This window comes from Ovis canadensis, chromosome 13 (assembly GCF_042477335.2).
Source record: "Ovis canadensis isolate MfBH-ARS-UI-01 breed Bighorn chromosome 13, ARS-UI_OviCan_v2, whole genome shotgun sequence".
NCBI classification, from domain to species: domain Eukaryota; kingdom Metazoa; phylum Chordata; class Mammalia; order Artiodactyla; family Bovidae; genus Ovis; species Ovis canadensis.
In genome coordinates, this window is record NC_091257.1 from 46546400 (window position 1) to 46559810 (window position 13411).

General features: G+C 38.9%; 1 protein-coding gene across 4 annotated transcripts in view; it reads right to left on the bottom strand.

Annotated features, from left to right (window-relative positions):
* Positions 1-13411, bottom strand: part of ST8SIA6 (ST8 alpha-N-acetyl-neuraminide alpha-2,8-sialyltransferase 6) — a 171924-nt gene that overhangs the window by 63845 nt on the left and 94668 nt on the right. For all 4 annotated transcript variants that reach the window (XM_069547592.1, XM_069547589.1, XM_069547588.1 and 1 more), the window contains one exon: positions 8886-8972. In XM_069547592.1, coding sequence (XP_069403693.1) covers positions 8886-8972 — 87 coding nt within the window. The remainder of the gene's footprint in view (positions 1-8885; positions 8973-13411) is intronic.

Genomic DNA, 13411 nt, shown 5'->3' on the forward strand with positions numbered 1-13411 from the left:
ATCCTTTGCTTCAAATTTTTGTTGTGATGAGACAGAACCGAGGAAATTACACACTCGCCCAACAGTATTGACCATATTGCTTTATGCAATATGGTATTGACCATATTGCTCTCTGATCTAGGAGCATAAAGCAATATGGTCAATACCAAGTACAACTTGGGAAATACATTTTTTAAATAAAATCTAGAAGATGAATGAATCCCATGTGGTTTGATACATTTCTATGGCAAAGTCTATATTCTGAAGACTGGGAGGGACTAGTCCCTAAATGTGCAAGAGCCAGTTTCTATTATTAAATACAGCAGGTGTGATGACATGGTGTGGTTTTGTTGCTTCCTGAAATGCACAGGCAGACTGCATGGCATGACAAATAGAAAATGATATGACAGGATATTAACACTGAAAAATGGTCTCAAGGCAGAGGAAATGAGGGAAAGAAGCTTTTTCAATCTGACAACTGACCCAAAACATCTATCATAAAGTGCAAACATCTTAAATTTTTTAAAAATATGTATTGCTCTGAGCCATCATCAGAGTCACCCTGTGTGAATCATAAGCAGCAAGGTTATGAGGAGGAAGAGAACAGAGGTTCAGAAAAAGTGAACATGGTTTTGTATAATCAAAAGAAGTCTCTGATAGAGACTACTTTTGCTTCTCTCTAAGATATCAATGCTACAAAACAAAATGCCTGGGACATAATAATGTTAACTGTTAACTGGGGGAAAAAAAGCATAAATTCACCAAATACTAACCAAAATCAAACCACAATTATTGCTTTTGGTGTTATATTTCAGAAAATAGTTGAAAACTTTGTTGGCTCAAGTAAGTTTGGTTGCTCAGTTTTATGATTTGAAAAATATTAACTTATCCATCTATTTATTTGCAGTATTTATGCCCTTTCACAGAGATAAATCATGAAATGGCACCATTTCAAATATGTTAGCATCATGTAGTAAAAAAATTAACACATATGAAGGGATTCCCTGATGGTCTAGTGGTTGGGACTCAGCACTTTCACTGCCACTGGCCTGAGTTAATTCCTGGTTGGGGAACTAAGATCCCACAACCCACACAGTGCAGCCAAAAATACACAAAAATTAGCATATATGATACGTAGTTTATACATTTCTTTGGTTTAACACTGTACTTTTTCAATGGAGTCCAAATAAAAATGAAAGCAACACCCTGGCTGTTATTTTAGAGATATCAATGAATCCGAGACAGCAATGAAATCTTTTCTTATATAGTCAACACAGAGAAAGACAAAGTTATTTTCACAAAATTTTAATCTAACCAAACCTGAGGGGATAATTTAATAAAATTGCTACCATGTAATAGTTATCTATAACAAAGTAATCAAGCACAAAATACCTGTTTTACAAGTAATTTGAAAGGCATCTCATTTGCATGAATCTTAAACACATGCATTTTTCTAATAGCACCATTTTCTGCCACTAAGTTTCAGAAAATATGTGATTGATAATATTCAGTCATTTTTTGGATTCAAGCTCATGTCTATGAAACAGTGATGTCTAAAGAAATTAAATGGTATTAGAGGATCCAAAAGAAACCAAAACCAAAATAATCATATGATGATTTCTGGGGGGAAAAAGGCAAAAGTAAAATGAAAATTAAGCACTGTTGCTTGTGTAACTGTTAGCTTTTTGTAATTGATTACACAAATGAACACAGTTCTTTTAAGTTAGAAAACGATTCCTGAAAGCTAATGCAGTAATTATCGTGCAAGTTACCTAGGGAATCGAAGACTGATTATTGAAGCTCAAAAATCTTCTGCTAGGATAAAACCTGCTTCCCAGAGCTTCACAAAATAGTTTTCAGCGGTGAAGTAGAGGAAGTAGAGAACAAGGAGTAGGGAGTATTTCTAAACATGTTTAAGTATTTCAATGTTACTGTCACAGGGAGGAACACATCTGACTCCATATTCCATCTGTTTCTTTTACTTTAATATTTGTATTCTATTGCTTTTGCTACAAGTTAATCATTAAAAGGATGCTGTGCTCAGTCACTCAGTCATGTCCAACCCTTTGTGGCCTCATGGATTGTTGCCTGCCAGGTTCCTCCATCCATGGAATTTTCCAGGCAAGAATACTAGTGAAAGTTAAAATCACTCAGTCATGTCCGACTGTTTGCAACCCCATGGACTATATAGTCCATGGAATTTCCAGGCCAGAATACTGGAGTGGGTAGCGGTTCCCTTCTCCAAGGGATTTTCCAACCCAGGGATCGAACCCAGGTCTTCCACATTGCAGGGGGATTCTGCACCAGCTGAGCCACCAGGGAAGGCCAAGAATACTGGAGTGGGCAGCCTATCCCTAGGGACTCCAGCAGATCTTCCAGACCCAGGAATTGAACTGGGATCTCCTGCATTGCAGGCAGATTATTTACCAGCTGAGCTACCAGGGAAGAATACTAGAATGGATTGCAATTTCCTACTCTGGGTGATCTTCCAACCCAGCGATCAAATCTGCATCTCTTGATAAAGACCTTTGCTGATATATTCCTGGCTCCCAGTACTCTTGCCTGGAGAATACCATGGATGGAGGAGCCTGGTAGGCTGCAGTCCATGAGGTCGCTGAGAGTTGGACACGACTCAGTGACTTCACTTTCACTTTTCACTTTCATGCATTAGAGAAGGAAATGGCAACCCACTCCAGTGTTCTTGCCTGGAGAATCTCAGGGATGGGGGAGCCTGGTAGGCTGCCATCTATGGGGTTGCACAGAGTCAGACACGACTGAAGCGACTTAGCAGCAGCATGAGACTAGCTCTCCATCATAAATCTTGACTTAGGAATGCACCCACTGCCTGCAAGCACATTCCCCCACACCCTAAGTTAACTATACAATTGTCACAATGGCCCCTCGAGATGTGAAGTACAGCTCTGGGTCACCATCCACCTGATTCTACTCTGAAGTAAGTTACCACATAATAATAAATGGATCCACTGATTATATGGAGCTACCTGCCTCAATCTTCAATCTCAAGATACCTTCTCCGTGCAGTGGGAAGGTTTGGTTCCCTCTGTCCTCAGATACCACGGGAAAGACCAAAATTCAAAATGTGAAGTTGTCTTTAATGGATGCATATTGAATGTGCACCATCATAAAATCAAAAAATTGTTATGTCGAACCATTGTAAATTGGAAACCATCTATAATTTCTTAAACTGAAATCCAGGTTAAATTTTATGCAAATCATACGTGTACCAACTTATGCTTAGGGGAAATAATTGTAATATGAAAATTAATAAATTTTAAAAGCAGAAGGCAGACAGCTTGACATTCTTGAAAGTGAAAGTGTTAATCATTCAGTCAGTCTGACTCTTTGTGAGCCCATGGACTATAGCCCGCCAGGCTCTTCTGTCCATGGGATTCTCGAGGCAAGAATACTGGAGTGGGTTGCCATTTCCTTCTCCAGGGGATCTTTCCAACCCAGGGATCGAACCTAGGTCTCCGGCATTGCAGCCACACTCTTTACCATCTGAGCCACCAGGGAAGACCTTGACATTCTTAATTTTGTACAGTTATTTGCAAATGAAATTATATACCAAGGAAGAAAAAAGAGGGCTGAGATTTTCTCTTTTTTTTTTTGAGTAGTTTTTTCCTTTACTATTGTAGTATCTGTATGTATCACTCAGGCTTCCCATGTACCTCAGATGGTAAAAAATCTGCCTGCAATGAAAGAGACCCAGGTTCTATTCTTGGGTTGGGAAAAACCCCTGAAGAAGGGAATACCTATCCACTCCAGTATTCTTGCCTGGAAAATTCCATAGGCAGAGAAACCTGATGGGCTACAGTCCATGGGGTCACAAAGAGTCAGATAAGACTGAATGACTAATGCTAGCACTAGCTATACATCACACATTTTTACATTAAATCATAAATAGTCATACTGTTGGGGTTTCTCAGATGTTACGCTGGTAAAGAATCTGCCTGCAATGCAGGAGACTCAGGTTCAATCCCTAGAGCAGGAAGATGCCCTGTAGTAGGAAATTGCAATCTACCCCAGTATTCTTGCCTGGGAAATCCCATGGACAGAGGAGCCTGATGGGCTATAGCCCATGGGGTCAAAAAGAGTCAGACAATGGCTGAGCACCTGAGCACACACATTCACTTTTATTTCTTGTCTCTCCAAACGGTTTACAATTTCCTTGAAGTCAGTAAGAAAACCTTATATCTTCTTGTTTGTTTTCATGCATCCATTTATTTAATACATATTTATTAAGGTTCTACTTTGTGCCTGATTACTGTATCAGGCTTAAGCCTGTTCTTTGACATAGTAAACCCAAAACAAATATTTATTGATAAATAAGATACATGCCCTCTACTAGCAAGTAGCACATTCATTTTAGAAACACTTATAGAAGCTCTCTGATTTTGAGATCCTGTGACCACAAAAATCCCATAATCTTCAATAGCTCCTAGGTGTCAACTTGTGGGAGTTTCAACAATCAGGCTACAGCTGGATTTAGAATATATTCACTTGCTCATATTTTTCACAGTTTAGTGTAACTTTTGTTATTCCTGCTAAAAGAATATTAACACTTTTCACTTTTCTTCAATTTCGTATAAATTGCTATAAATAAATAAAATAGAAAAGTATTTAGCCACTTGACAACTATAATAATAGGGGACATTTCCATAATGCCAGCTTTATAAATAAGCCAGAAACTCTCCAGATTTGGCAAACTATATCAGTAAAAATAGAGGAAAATGAATGGTTTATTATAATTTAATGGCACAGATTTCTGTTGAGGGTTTATGTAATTTAGTTTACAAATATGCTCATAAAAAGAACATTTTGATATAATAAATATTCAAATAAATAAATAAATGTCACCATGACTATTCTCTTGAGTGACAACAAACAGTATTATAGTCCCAGATGTTTACTTACATTGTCCCTGAAAGATAGATAGACCACTGGGTAACCATCATGGTTATGGATGCACTTTTTATATTGAGACAGTTCTAAGGGGAAAATGGCCAGTCTATCTGCATACCATCCAGCTATACAGTATCTATCCATCATCATTTGTACCAGTTTCTTTAATGCAGCTTTGGATTTGAAGAGATTCTTGATTTTTAGTGTGCATGCACACACACACACACACACACAGAACAGAAGGAAAAACCTATTAAAAAATTCTTTTTTTTTTAATTAAAAGAAAGTTTCTTTTGAGCTGGCCCACGAGGCATTCGGGGTCTTAGTTCTCTGGCCAAGGATCAAAACTATGCCCCCTGAAGTAGAAATGCAGAGTCTTAACCACTGCACCAACAGGCAGTCCCAAGAAATCTCTTTTTAACTGAGCTAGACATTGTGAGTCACAACTGGCAGGGATCATTCAAGGCTCATAATGAGGTTATCTTCTTCCAGAGTGGATTATTCTTCTTCTATAGATATGTAGAAAGAATGTTTATTATGAGGGATTGGCTCGCATGATTATGGAGACTGAGAAGTCCCACGATAGGCTGTCTGGAAGCTGAAGGTTCAGGAAACCAGTGGTGTAGTTCCAGTCCACACCCAAAGCCTAGGAACTAAGGGAGCCAATGGTATATGTCCCAGTAGGAGTCTCAAGCCTAATGGCAAAGGAGAAGATGAGTCTTCTCCTTAAAAGAGAGCACACTGGTCCTTCCTCAATCTATTTGTTCCAACTCAGGCCCTCAATGAATTAAATCAGGAGTCCCAAGGACTGGTCTACGGCCTGGACTGGTCTATGGCCTGTTAGGAACCGGGCCACACAGGAGGAAGTAAACGGTGGGTGAGCGAATGAAGCCTCATCTGTATTTACAACTGCTCCCCATCCCTCGCATTACTGCCTGAGCTCTGCCTCATGTCAGATCAGCAGTGGCATTAGATTCTCTTAGGGGGACGAACCCTACTAAGAACTGCCCATGGGAGAGATCTAGGTTGTCCACTCCATACGAGAATCCAATGCCTGGTGATCTGAGGTGGAGTTGACTCAGTGATGCTAGTGCCGGGGAGCGGCTGCAAATGCAGATTATCATCAGCAGAGACGTTTGCACAGAGACCCTAATAAATCAGCTTCTTGAAGACTCACATCAACACCTCACTGATAAGTGAGTGGTAAGTGACAACTGTATAATTATTTCATTATATATTGCAATGTAATAATAATAGAAATAAAGTACATAATAAATGTAATGTACTTGAATCATCCTGAAACCAGCCCCCCATCCTAGTCTGTGGAATATTGTCTTCCACAAAAAGCAGTCCCTGGTGCCAAAAAGGCTGAAGACCAGTGGATTAAATTATGCTCCAGGATTATTTTGTTTTTATCAGCCATCTAGGTTAATGGCAGATCTAAGTCCAAGTGAGGATGGAAATAACTTCAACCGAGCTTCAGTTGCGAAGAAAACTGGTCTTCTCTAGGGTTTGCTGGAAGCACTGCTCAATGTTTCTGCCTCTCCCCCGTGCTTTTGCTTTTGCAACCAGCAAGTTCCTTGTGAGGAAAAGTAGCTTCAAAGGCAGATCTCTTCTCCTTCAGCTTCTCTCTTCTGTATCTTTGTCCTGGAAATTCTCCCTGCCTTGGGAGTTCCCCATTGCCTCAATAGGGTGTTTAGTATGCTTTGTTTTGCTTTTATTATTCTCAGGAGGTTTGCTCTAAATCATCTTTACAGCCAGAAGTGGAAGTTCCTTTGCCCCTATATTAACTGTCAGTGTCACTACTCATCTAGTACTTCCAGCTAATTATCTGAGATTGATCCTCAATAGTTCAATCTCTTTCTCTCCTTTTTTGCCTACTCTGCACTTGTAGAAACGTCTCTCAAAACCAGACTCTTCTGCTACTCACTGACCCTGATCAACCAGGTTACAATTGCCTGTGCAGTTTCTATCTGATATTCCTGCCACAAGAATCTTTCAAATCTAGTCTTCAACAGGACTATGTCCAAGTTCATTTAAGCTGCTATAACGGAATGCTATAGACCAGGTGGCTTGTAAACAACAGCAATTTATTCTCACAGCTCTGGAGGTTGGGAGTCCAAAATCACAGTGTTGGCCAATTCAGTCCGGTGAGAATCCACTTCAGGGTTCTCAGGCAGCCATCTTCTTGCTGTGTCCGCACATGATGGAAAGGACCAAACAGCACTTCATGGACTATTTTATAAGGTCATAAAGCCTATTTATGAGGGCTCCACGCTCATAACCCAATCACCTCCTACCACCCAAAAGCTCTACCATCTCATTGGACATTTGGTTTTCAATTTGACTTTTGAGGGGGCACTTTCTGACTATAGTGAACAATGTAGCATCAAATGTCCTGCAGATTAAATAGTTAAACAGGAACCCCTCACTCTGAAATGCTAGTTAGGAAAGACAATGGAATCCTCCAGGAAGTTATGACAACCCTGTGTCTACTCAGTGAAAGAAAGATGTTCCTTTTTGGCTTTGAGTCAATCAAGAAGTTTCTCATTCACCCAATGGGAGTTACCCACAAGCCATCTTCAATTAGCACCAGAATCAAAGGTAGCTGATCTAATGACTCTAGTATATACTGACTGAAGGACCCTACAAGCAGGACAGCTGCCTCCCCACCCCAAAGAGAAGTGAGCAGCACATACTTCTTAGAGAATCTCAGGGGGAAACCAAGTCTCTTTATTAAGAGTTTGATACTTAAAGTATTTGGCTGGCAAAAAAAAAAAAAAGTTTGTTCTGGTTTATCCATAAGATGTCACAGGAAAACCCAAATGAACTTTTTGGCCAACCCAATAAAACAGGAACTAGTAAAGATAAGAACATATTTCTGAATTGTCATAACTTGGCACAAGACAAAACCTGTGCTGATGCGAAGCAAAGAAAAGCAGAGCAATGTAGCCCAGGCAGACACAGCAATACCTGGCTTGGCTTCACCCTATGAGCAGCTTTAAGAGGAGGAAGGGGTGCCAGAGAAGTATCCAGGCAAGCCCCACCATAGGATATTGTTTTGATATAATTTATTCTGTCTGGGTAGGTTCCAAGTGATGTCAGCACAGACAGCTCTGTAATCATCCACTGATAACCTGGTCCTGTCAGGTTGACAGTACTTCCCTGGTTATTACCTAGAGCATCTCATATTTCTGAATGTTGCTGAGATTAAAAAACTAATGAGAAAAACTGGAAAGGAATATGCTGAAAGGAACATGGCTTTTGTTCTATAGTGATGGGACCATAGATGATTTTTCTCTGTTTTCCAAAATTCCTTACAAGATAAATAAATAAATGTAAAATACAAACAGTACAAAGAAGCAGCAAAATCCTCTAAAATAATAAAAAGTACAACAAAAACTTTCTCTTTGAACTTGAGATTTTTGTAATTACATCAGCATCATAATTACAAATACAAATTTCCATGTATAAGATGGGGTTAAAGGGCCTTGTGTCTCATGAGAGACTCTTAGAAGGAAATGTTCCTGATTGTCAGTTGGCTTCTTCTACTTTTCTTTTTAACAACACATTATGAGACGTTCTTGGTGGTTCAGTTGTTAGAAATCCACCTGCCAAAGCAGGGGACACAGGTTCAACCCCTGGTCCAGGAAGATCCCACAAGTGGCAGCACAAATAAGCCTGTGCACCACAACTACTAAGCCTGCGCTCTAGAGCCTGGGAGCCGCAGCTTCTGAGCCCATGCTCTACAGCCCACGGTCCACAAAAAGAGAAGCCACTGCAATGAGAAGTCCAAGTATCACAACTAGAGCGTAGCTCCCACTCACTGTAGAGGAAGTCCATGCATAGCAATGAAGACCCAAAACTGCCGGAAGTAAGATTAAAAAACAAGCAACCAAAAACCCCAACACTTCACTTATTCTCTCCACAGAGAAAATGTACGAAACATTTTTTCACTCATTATTTACAGAAAAACTTTTTACCTAAAATTCTCATATTCTTCTACTTGTCGTTTCCATGGGCAGCTTTGGATATTTGTGATAATCTGAAGATAGTCATCTTCTGAATACCTAAAAGTCAAATGTCAATGAAATTAGAAAATAAAGATCTCACTTATTGATAAATGAATCTATAAGTCATCAAATGACATTTATAATCTACTCATTCTAGCCCTCTAAATCTTTTCTTAAATAAGGTAATATAGAAACAAGTAAACCTCATACTCATGTCAAAACATCTAGGAGCATGCAATTCACAAATAATTATTATGTTGATCAAGGAATGTATAATTTGCATGCATCATAAGTCAAGTTTAGTATTACAAACCAACCGACAGCACATCAATTCACACACATATCTTATGGCTATTTCACCTTAGGTTTTCATTAACAGATACATATAGTTTCTAGACATTTACCATAAATATAAATTGTATCATCTTTTTCAGACTCTAAGTTGATAGATTTCCCTTGGGATATATGGAAAACATTTCCCCAAAATAATCATCTTAACCTTTGAATTTGAACAGAACATTTAACAAACAGATTAGGACAGGTTAAAAGAGATGTATACTGGGCATAAAAAATCTACAGGCACAATTGTACAGTATGGCCAGTTCCCAGTCCCTGGTAGACCTCCCTCCATCTGAAATTTCATTGTTAATTAATAACTCCTTTAATAATAAAATAGCCTCTAGTCTTTAAGGGTTATCAGTTATAATGCATATATCCTTTTGAGTGAAGAAAAACACCCTTAAATTTCCTTTCAGTTAATATCATAGTCCTTAGTTGCCAGCTATGATCAAGGTTTTACAATAAAGAGATGGAGTAGATGTTGGTGAGTGGGTGGGGAAGGCAGTAAAGAATCTTGTCAGGAAAATATCTTCCCCACCACCACACAGTACAATGCATTCCCTCTAAACTTTACCTCTAAAAGGCATATTTATTAGAGGTCGGGAAGGTCGTCAACCAAGTAACTCCTTTGCCCTTGAAATTTACCTGCCTTTCGGGTATTTCTCTTGTCCATGTTGTCACCAAGATTAATCAAAGATATTTTCTCTTGGTTCCCACTGAAGAAAGGTTGAAAATCTTAAAAGACTTTGCTAAATACTAAAAGAAAAGAAAAGCAAAGAGCTACTATAGAAGAGATTAAAAATAGTTTTAGGGACTCCCTTGGTGGTCCAGTATTTAAGACCTTGCCTTCCAATGCAGGGTATGTGAGTTCAACTCCTGGTCAGGGAGCTAAGATCCCATATACCTTGCAGTCAAAAAAACCACAATATAAAACAGTAGCAATAGTGTACAAAATTCAATAAACACTTTAAAAATGCTCCACATTTTTTAAACAATCTCTTAAAAAAAAACGTTTTACTTGCATACAGGCTTCATTTTATCTTACCCCCCTGGACCCCAAGACTTGTCACCAAGGAACTTGAGAAACCTATACTTTAGCCTCATAGCTTTGTCTAGAATGAGGAGTTGCCCGCCTCCACATGGTGACAGTTATCTAAAAGTTGTTGTTGTTTAGTCACTAAGTCCGACTCTTGTAACTCCATGGGCTATAGCCCTCCAGGCTCCTCTGTCCATGGGATTTCCCAGGCAAGAATACTGGGGTGGGTTGCCATTCCCTTCTCCAGGGGATCTTCCTAACCCAGGGATCAAACCCAAATCTCCTGCATTGCAGGCAGACACTGAGCTACCAGGGCAGGGCAATTTCATATCTAAGCTTAGTCTAGAACATTAAGATTCTCATTCATTTCCAATCAGAATAAAGGTGTACTGTAAAATATATAGTCTTTAAAATGTTTTGTTTTCATGAGGTATATCCTCCAATAAATTGTAGCTGGCTCTAATTTAACTTAATATTGAAAGATGTTAATCATAAGGTATCTAATTTTACCAGTAAGTTAGCTGCCTAGAAGGGCTTTTGACTTTAAAGTCCTTGATATTTATTTATTTTTAAGAGGTTTTTTTGGTTTGTTTTTTCTTTTTTTAAAATTTTATTTTGTATTTTTAAGATTTTTTTAAATGTAGACCATTTAAAAAATCTTTATTGAGTTTGTTGCAACATTCCTTCTGTTTTATGTTTTTGTTTTTTGCTTTTTTTTTTGGCCCAGAGGCATGTGGACTCTTAGCTCCCCGACCAGAGATCAAACCAGCACCCTCTGAACTGGAAGGTGAGGTCTTAACCACTGAACCACTAAGGAAGTCTCTATAGTCCCTAATATTTAAAACCAAGTTGAATATTTAAAACCAGCAGACCTACCTTCTATTAAAGGAGAAATACTCTTGGCCATCTTACAATCAGAAGACAACACTTGAGCTACCTCGGGTTGCTATGTTCAAAGAATCTCTTTTTATGTCCAGTCTAGAAAGGAAGCATTATCCTCTGATATTATAAAGGGGAAGACCACAGAATAAGAAATTGAAGGGAGTTGAAGGGAGTTTTCCCCCCTACATGCTTGCCCTTTCCTACTAAAAAAATAAATCACCAATCAGCTTTTTTTGAAAATTAAGATCACCACAGAACTATCATGATTCATAAGCAGGGAACATGGCTAGAGAAGGAAAGAGCATATAAGTGTCACAAGTGTGAGCTAATTTATGAAATAAATGTGCCTCTGTAATAGTTTTCTGTTGGGCTTCCCTGGTGCTCCAGTGTGGTTAGGAATCCACCTTACAGTGCAAGGGACACTGGTTTGATCCCTGGTCCAGGAAGATCCCACATGCCTCAGAGCAATTAAGCCCAGGCATTACAACTACTGAGCCAGCCCTCTAGAGCCCAGGAACAGCAACTACTGAGCTCTTGTACCGCAACTCTTGAGTCTGTGCTCAACTACTGAGAGCTGAGAGCTGCAACTACTGAAGCCGACACACCCTAGAGTCGTGCCCCACAACAGGAGAGGCCTTTGTAATGAGAAGCTGAAGAACCGCAACAAAGAGTAGCCCCTGCTCACTGCAAACAGAGAAAGTCTGTATGCAGAAACAAAGATGCAGTACAGTCAAAATATAAAATAAATAAATCTTACAAAAAAACCCCAACTTTCCTGTTGAGCTCTAAATCACACTTTCTGCAAATTTACGTTTATAGTTGGTTTTCAGTTGCAAGGTACAGCCTTTACCCCACAGCTGTGAGAGGCAGCTACCTATGATGTCATCCCCATTATGGATGACAAAACTAAAAGTTCTGAGATGAACAGCTTACTCAATGTTGTATTATAAGGAGATGAGCTAAGAATTAAAGTCACATCTTTTGATTCACAGTCTGGCTCTCTTTCTAATATATCATGCTGCATCTCATCTATTTTCATAATGAAACTGAAAATTAATCCCATCAGAAGTATTTTCTGGTACCAAGACATACAATAAATCATACTAAATAATGCAGCAAGTTATTTTCAAAAGAATAAATAACGTCTATTTAAGTCATTATTAATAACATTCTAAATGAGATGTAGATTATAAATAACACACAATGATACTAAGTAAATGTAATGCTAAATTTTTAAATATTTTCTAAGACAAATATTGTATGATATCACTTACAGGTGAAATCGGAAAAAAAAAAAAAAAAACCAACTAGTGAATATAACAAAAAAGAAACAGATTCACAGATACAGAGAATAAACTAGTGGTTACCAGAAGGGAAGGACAAGACAGGAGTAGGGAACTAAGAGGTACAGACTACAGTGTATGAAATAAATAAGCTACAAGGACCTACTGTACAGCACAGGGAGAAAAGCCACTGTTCCATATTAACTGTAAATGGGGTATGGGCTTCCCCAGTGGCTCAGTGGTAGAGAATCCACCTGCAACACAGGAGATGCAGTTTGATCCCTGGGTCAGGAAGATGCCCTGGAGAAGGGAATGACAACCCACTCCAGTATTCTTGCCTGGAAAACTCCATGGATAGAGGAGCCTGGAGGGCAACAGTCCATGGGGTCATGCAACACTGCTGCAATGAAGATCCAAGATTCTGAGGGCCGCAACCAAGACAGCACAGGCAGATAAATACAATAAATATTTTTTTAAAGATATAAATAGAACTTTTCAAAAGGTATAATTTATGGTTAATTATATTTTGGTTAGTTAATTAGTATTTTGGTCATCTGATGTGAAGAACTGACTCATTGGAAAAGTCCCTGATACGAGGAAAGATTAAGGGCAGAAGGAGAGGGTGTCAGAGGATGAGATGGCTGGATGGGATCACTGATGCAATGGACATGAACTTGGGCAAACTTGGGGAGATGTTGAAGGACACGGAGGCTTGGTATGCTGTAGCCCATGAGGTCACAAAGAGCTGGACATGACTGGACAATTGAACAACAACAGTGGTTAGTTAACTTGACAATTAAATATTTATTGGATACTTATTAGGTACCCAGACCTTATCTTAGGATATTTACCTATCAATCCTACTTAAGCAGTTGAGATACTAATTCAGTTTCCAATAACATCTCTTCATGGTGAAAGTCAATTCTTCTGTCTATTGAAATGGATGAAGACACTCC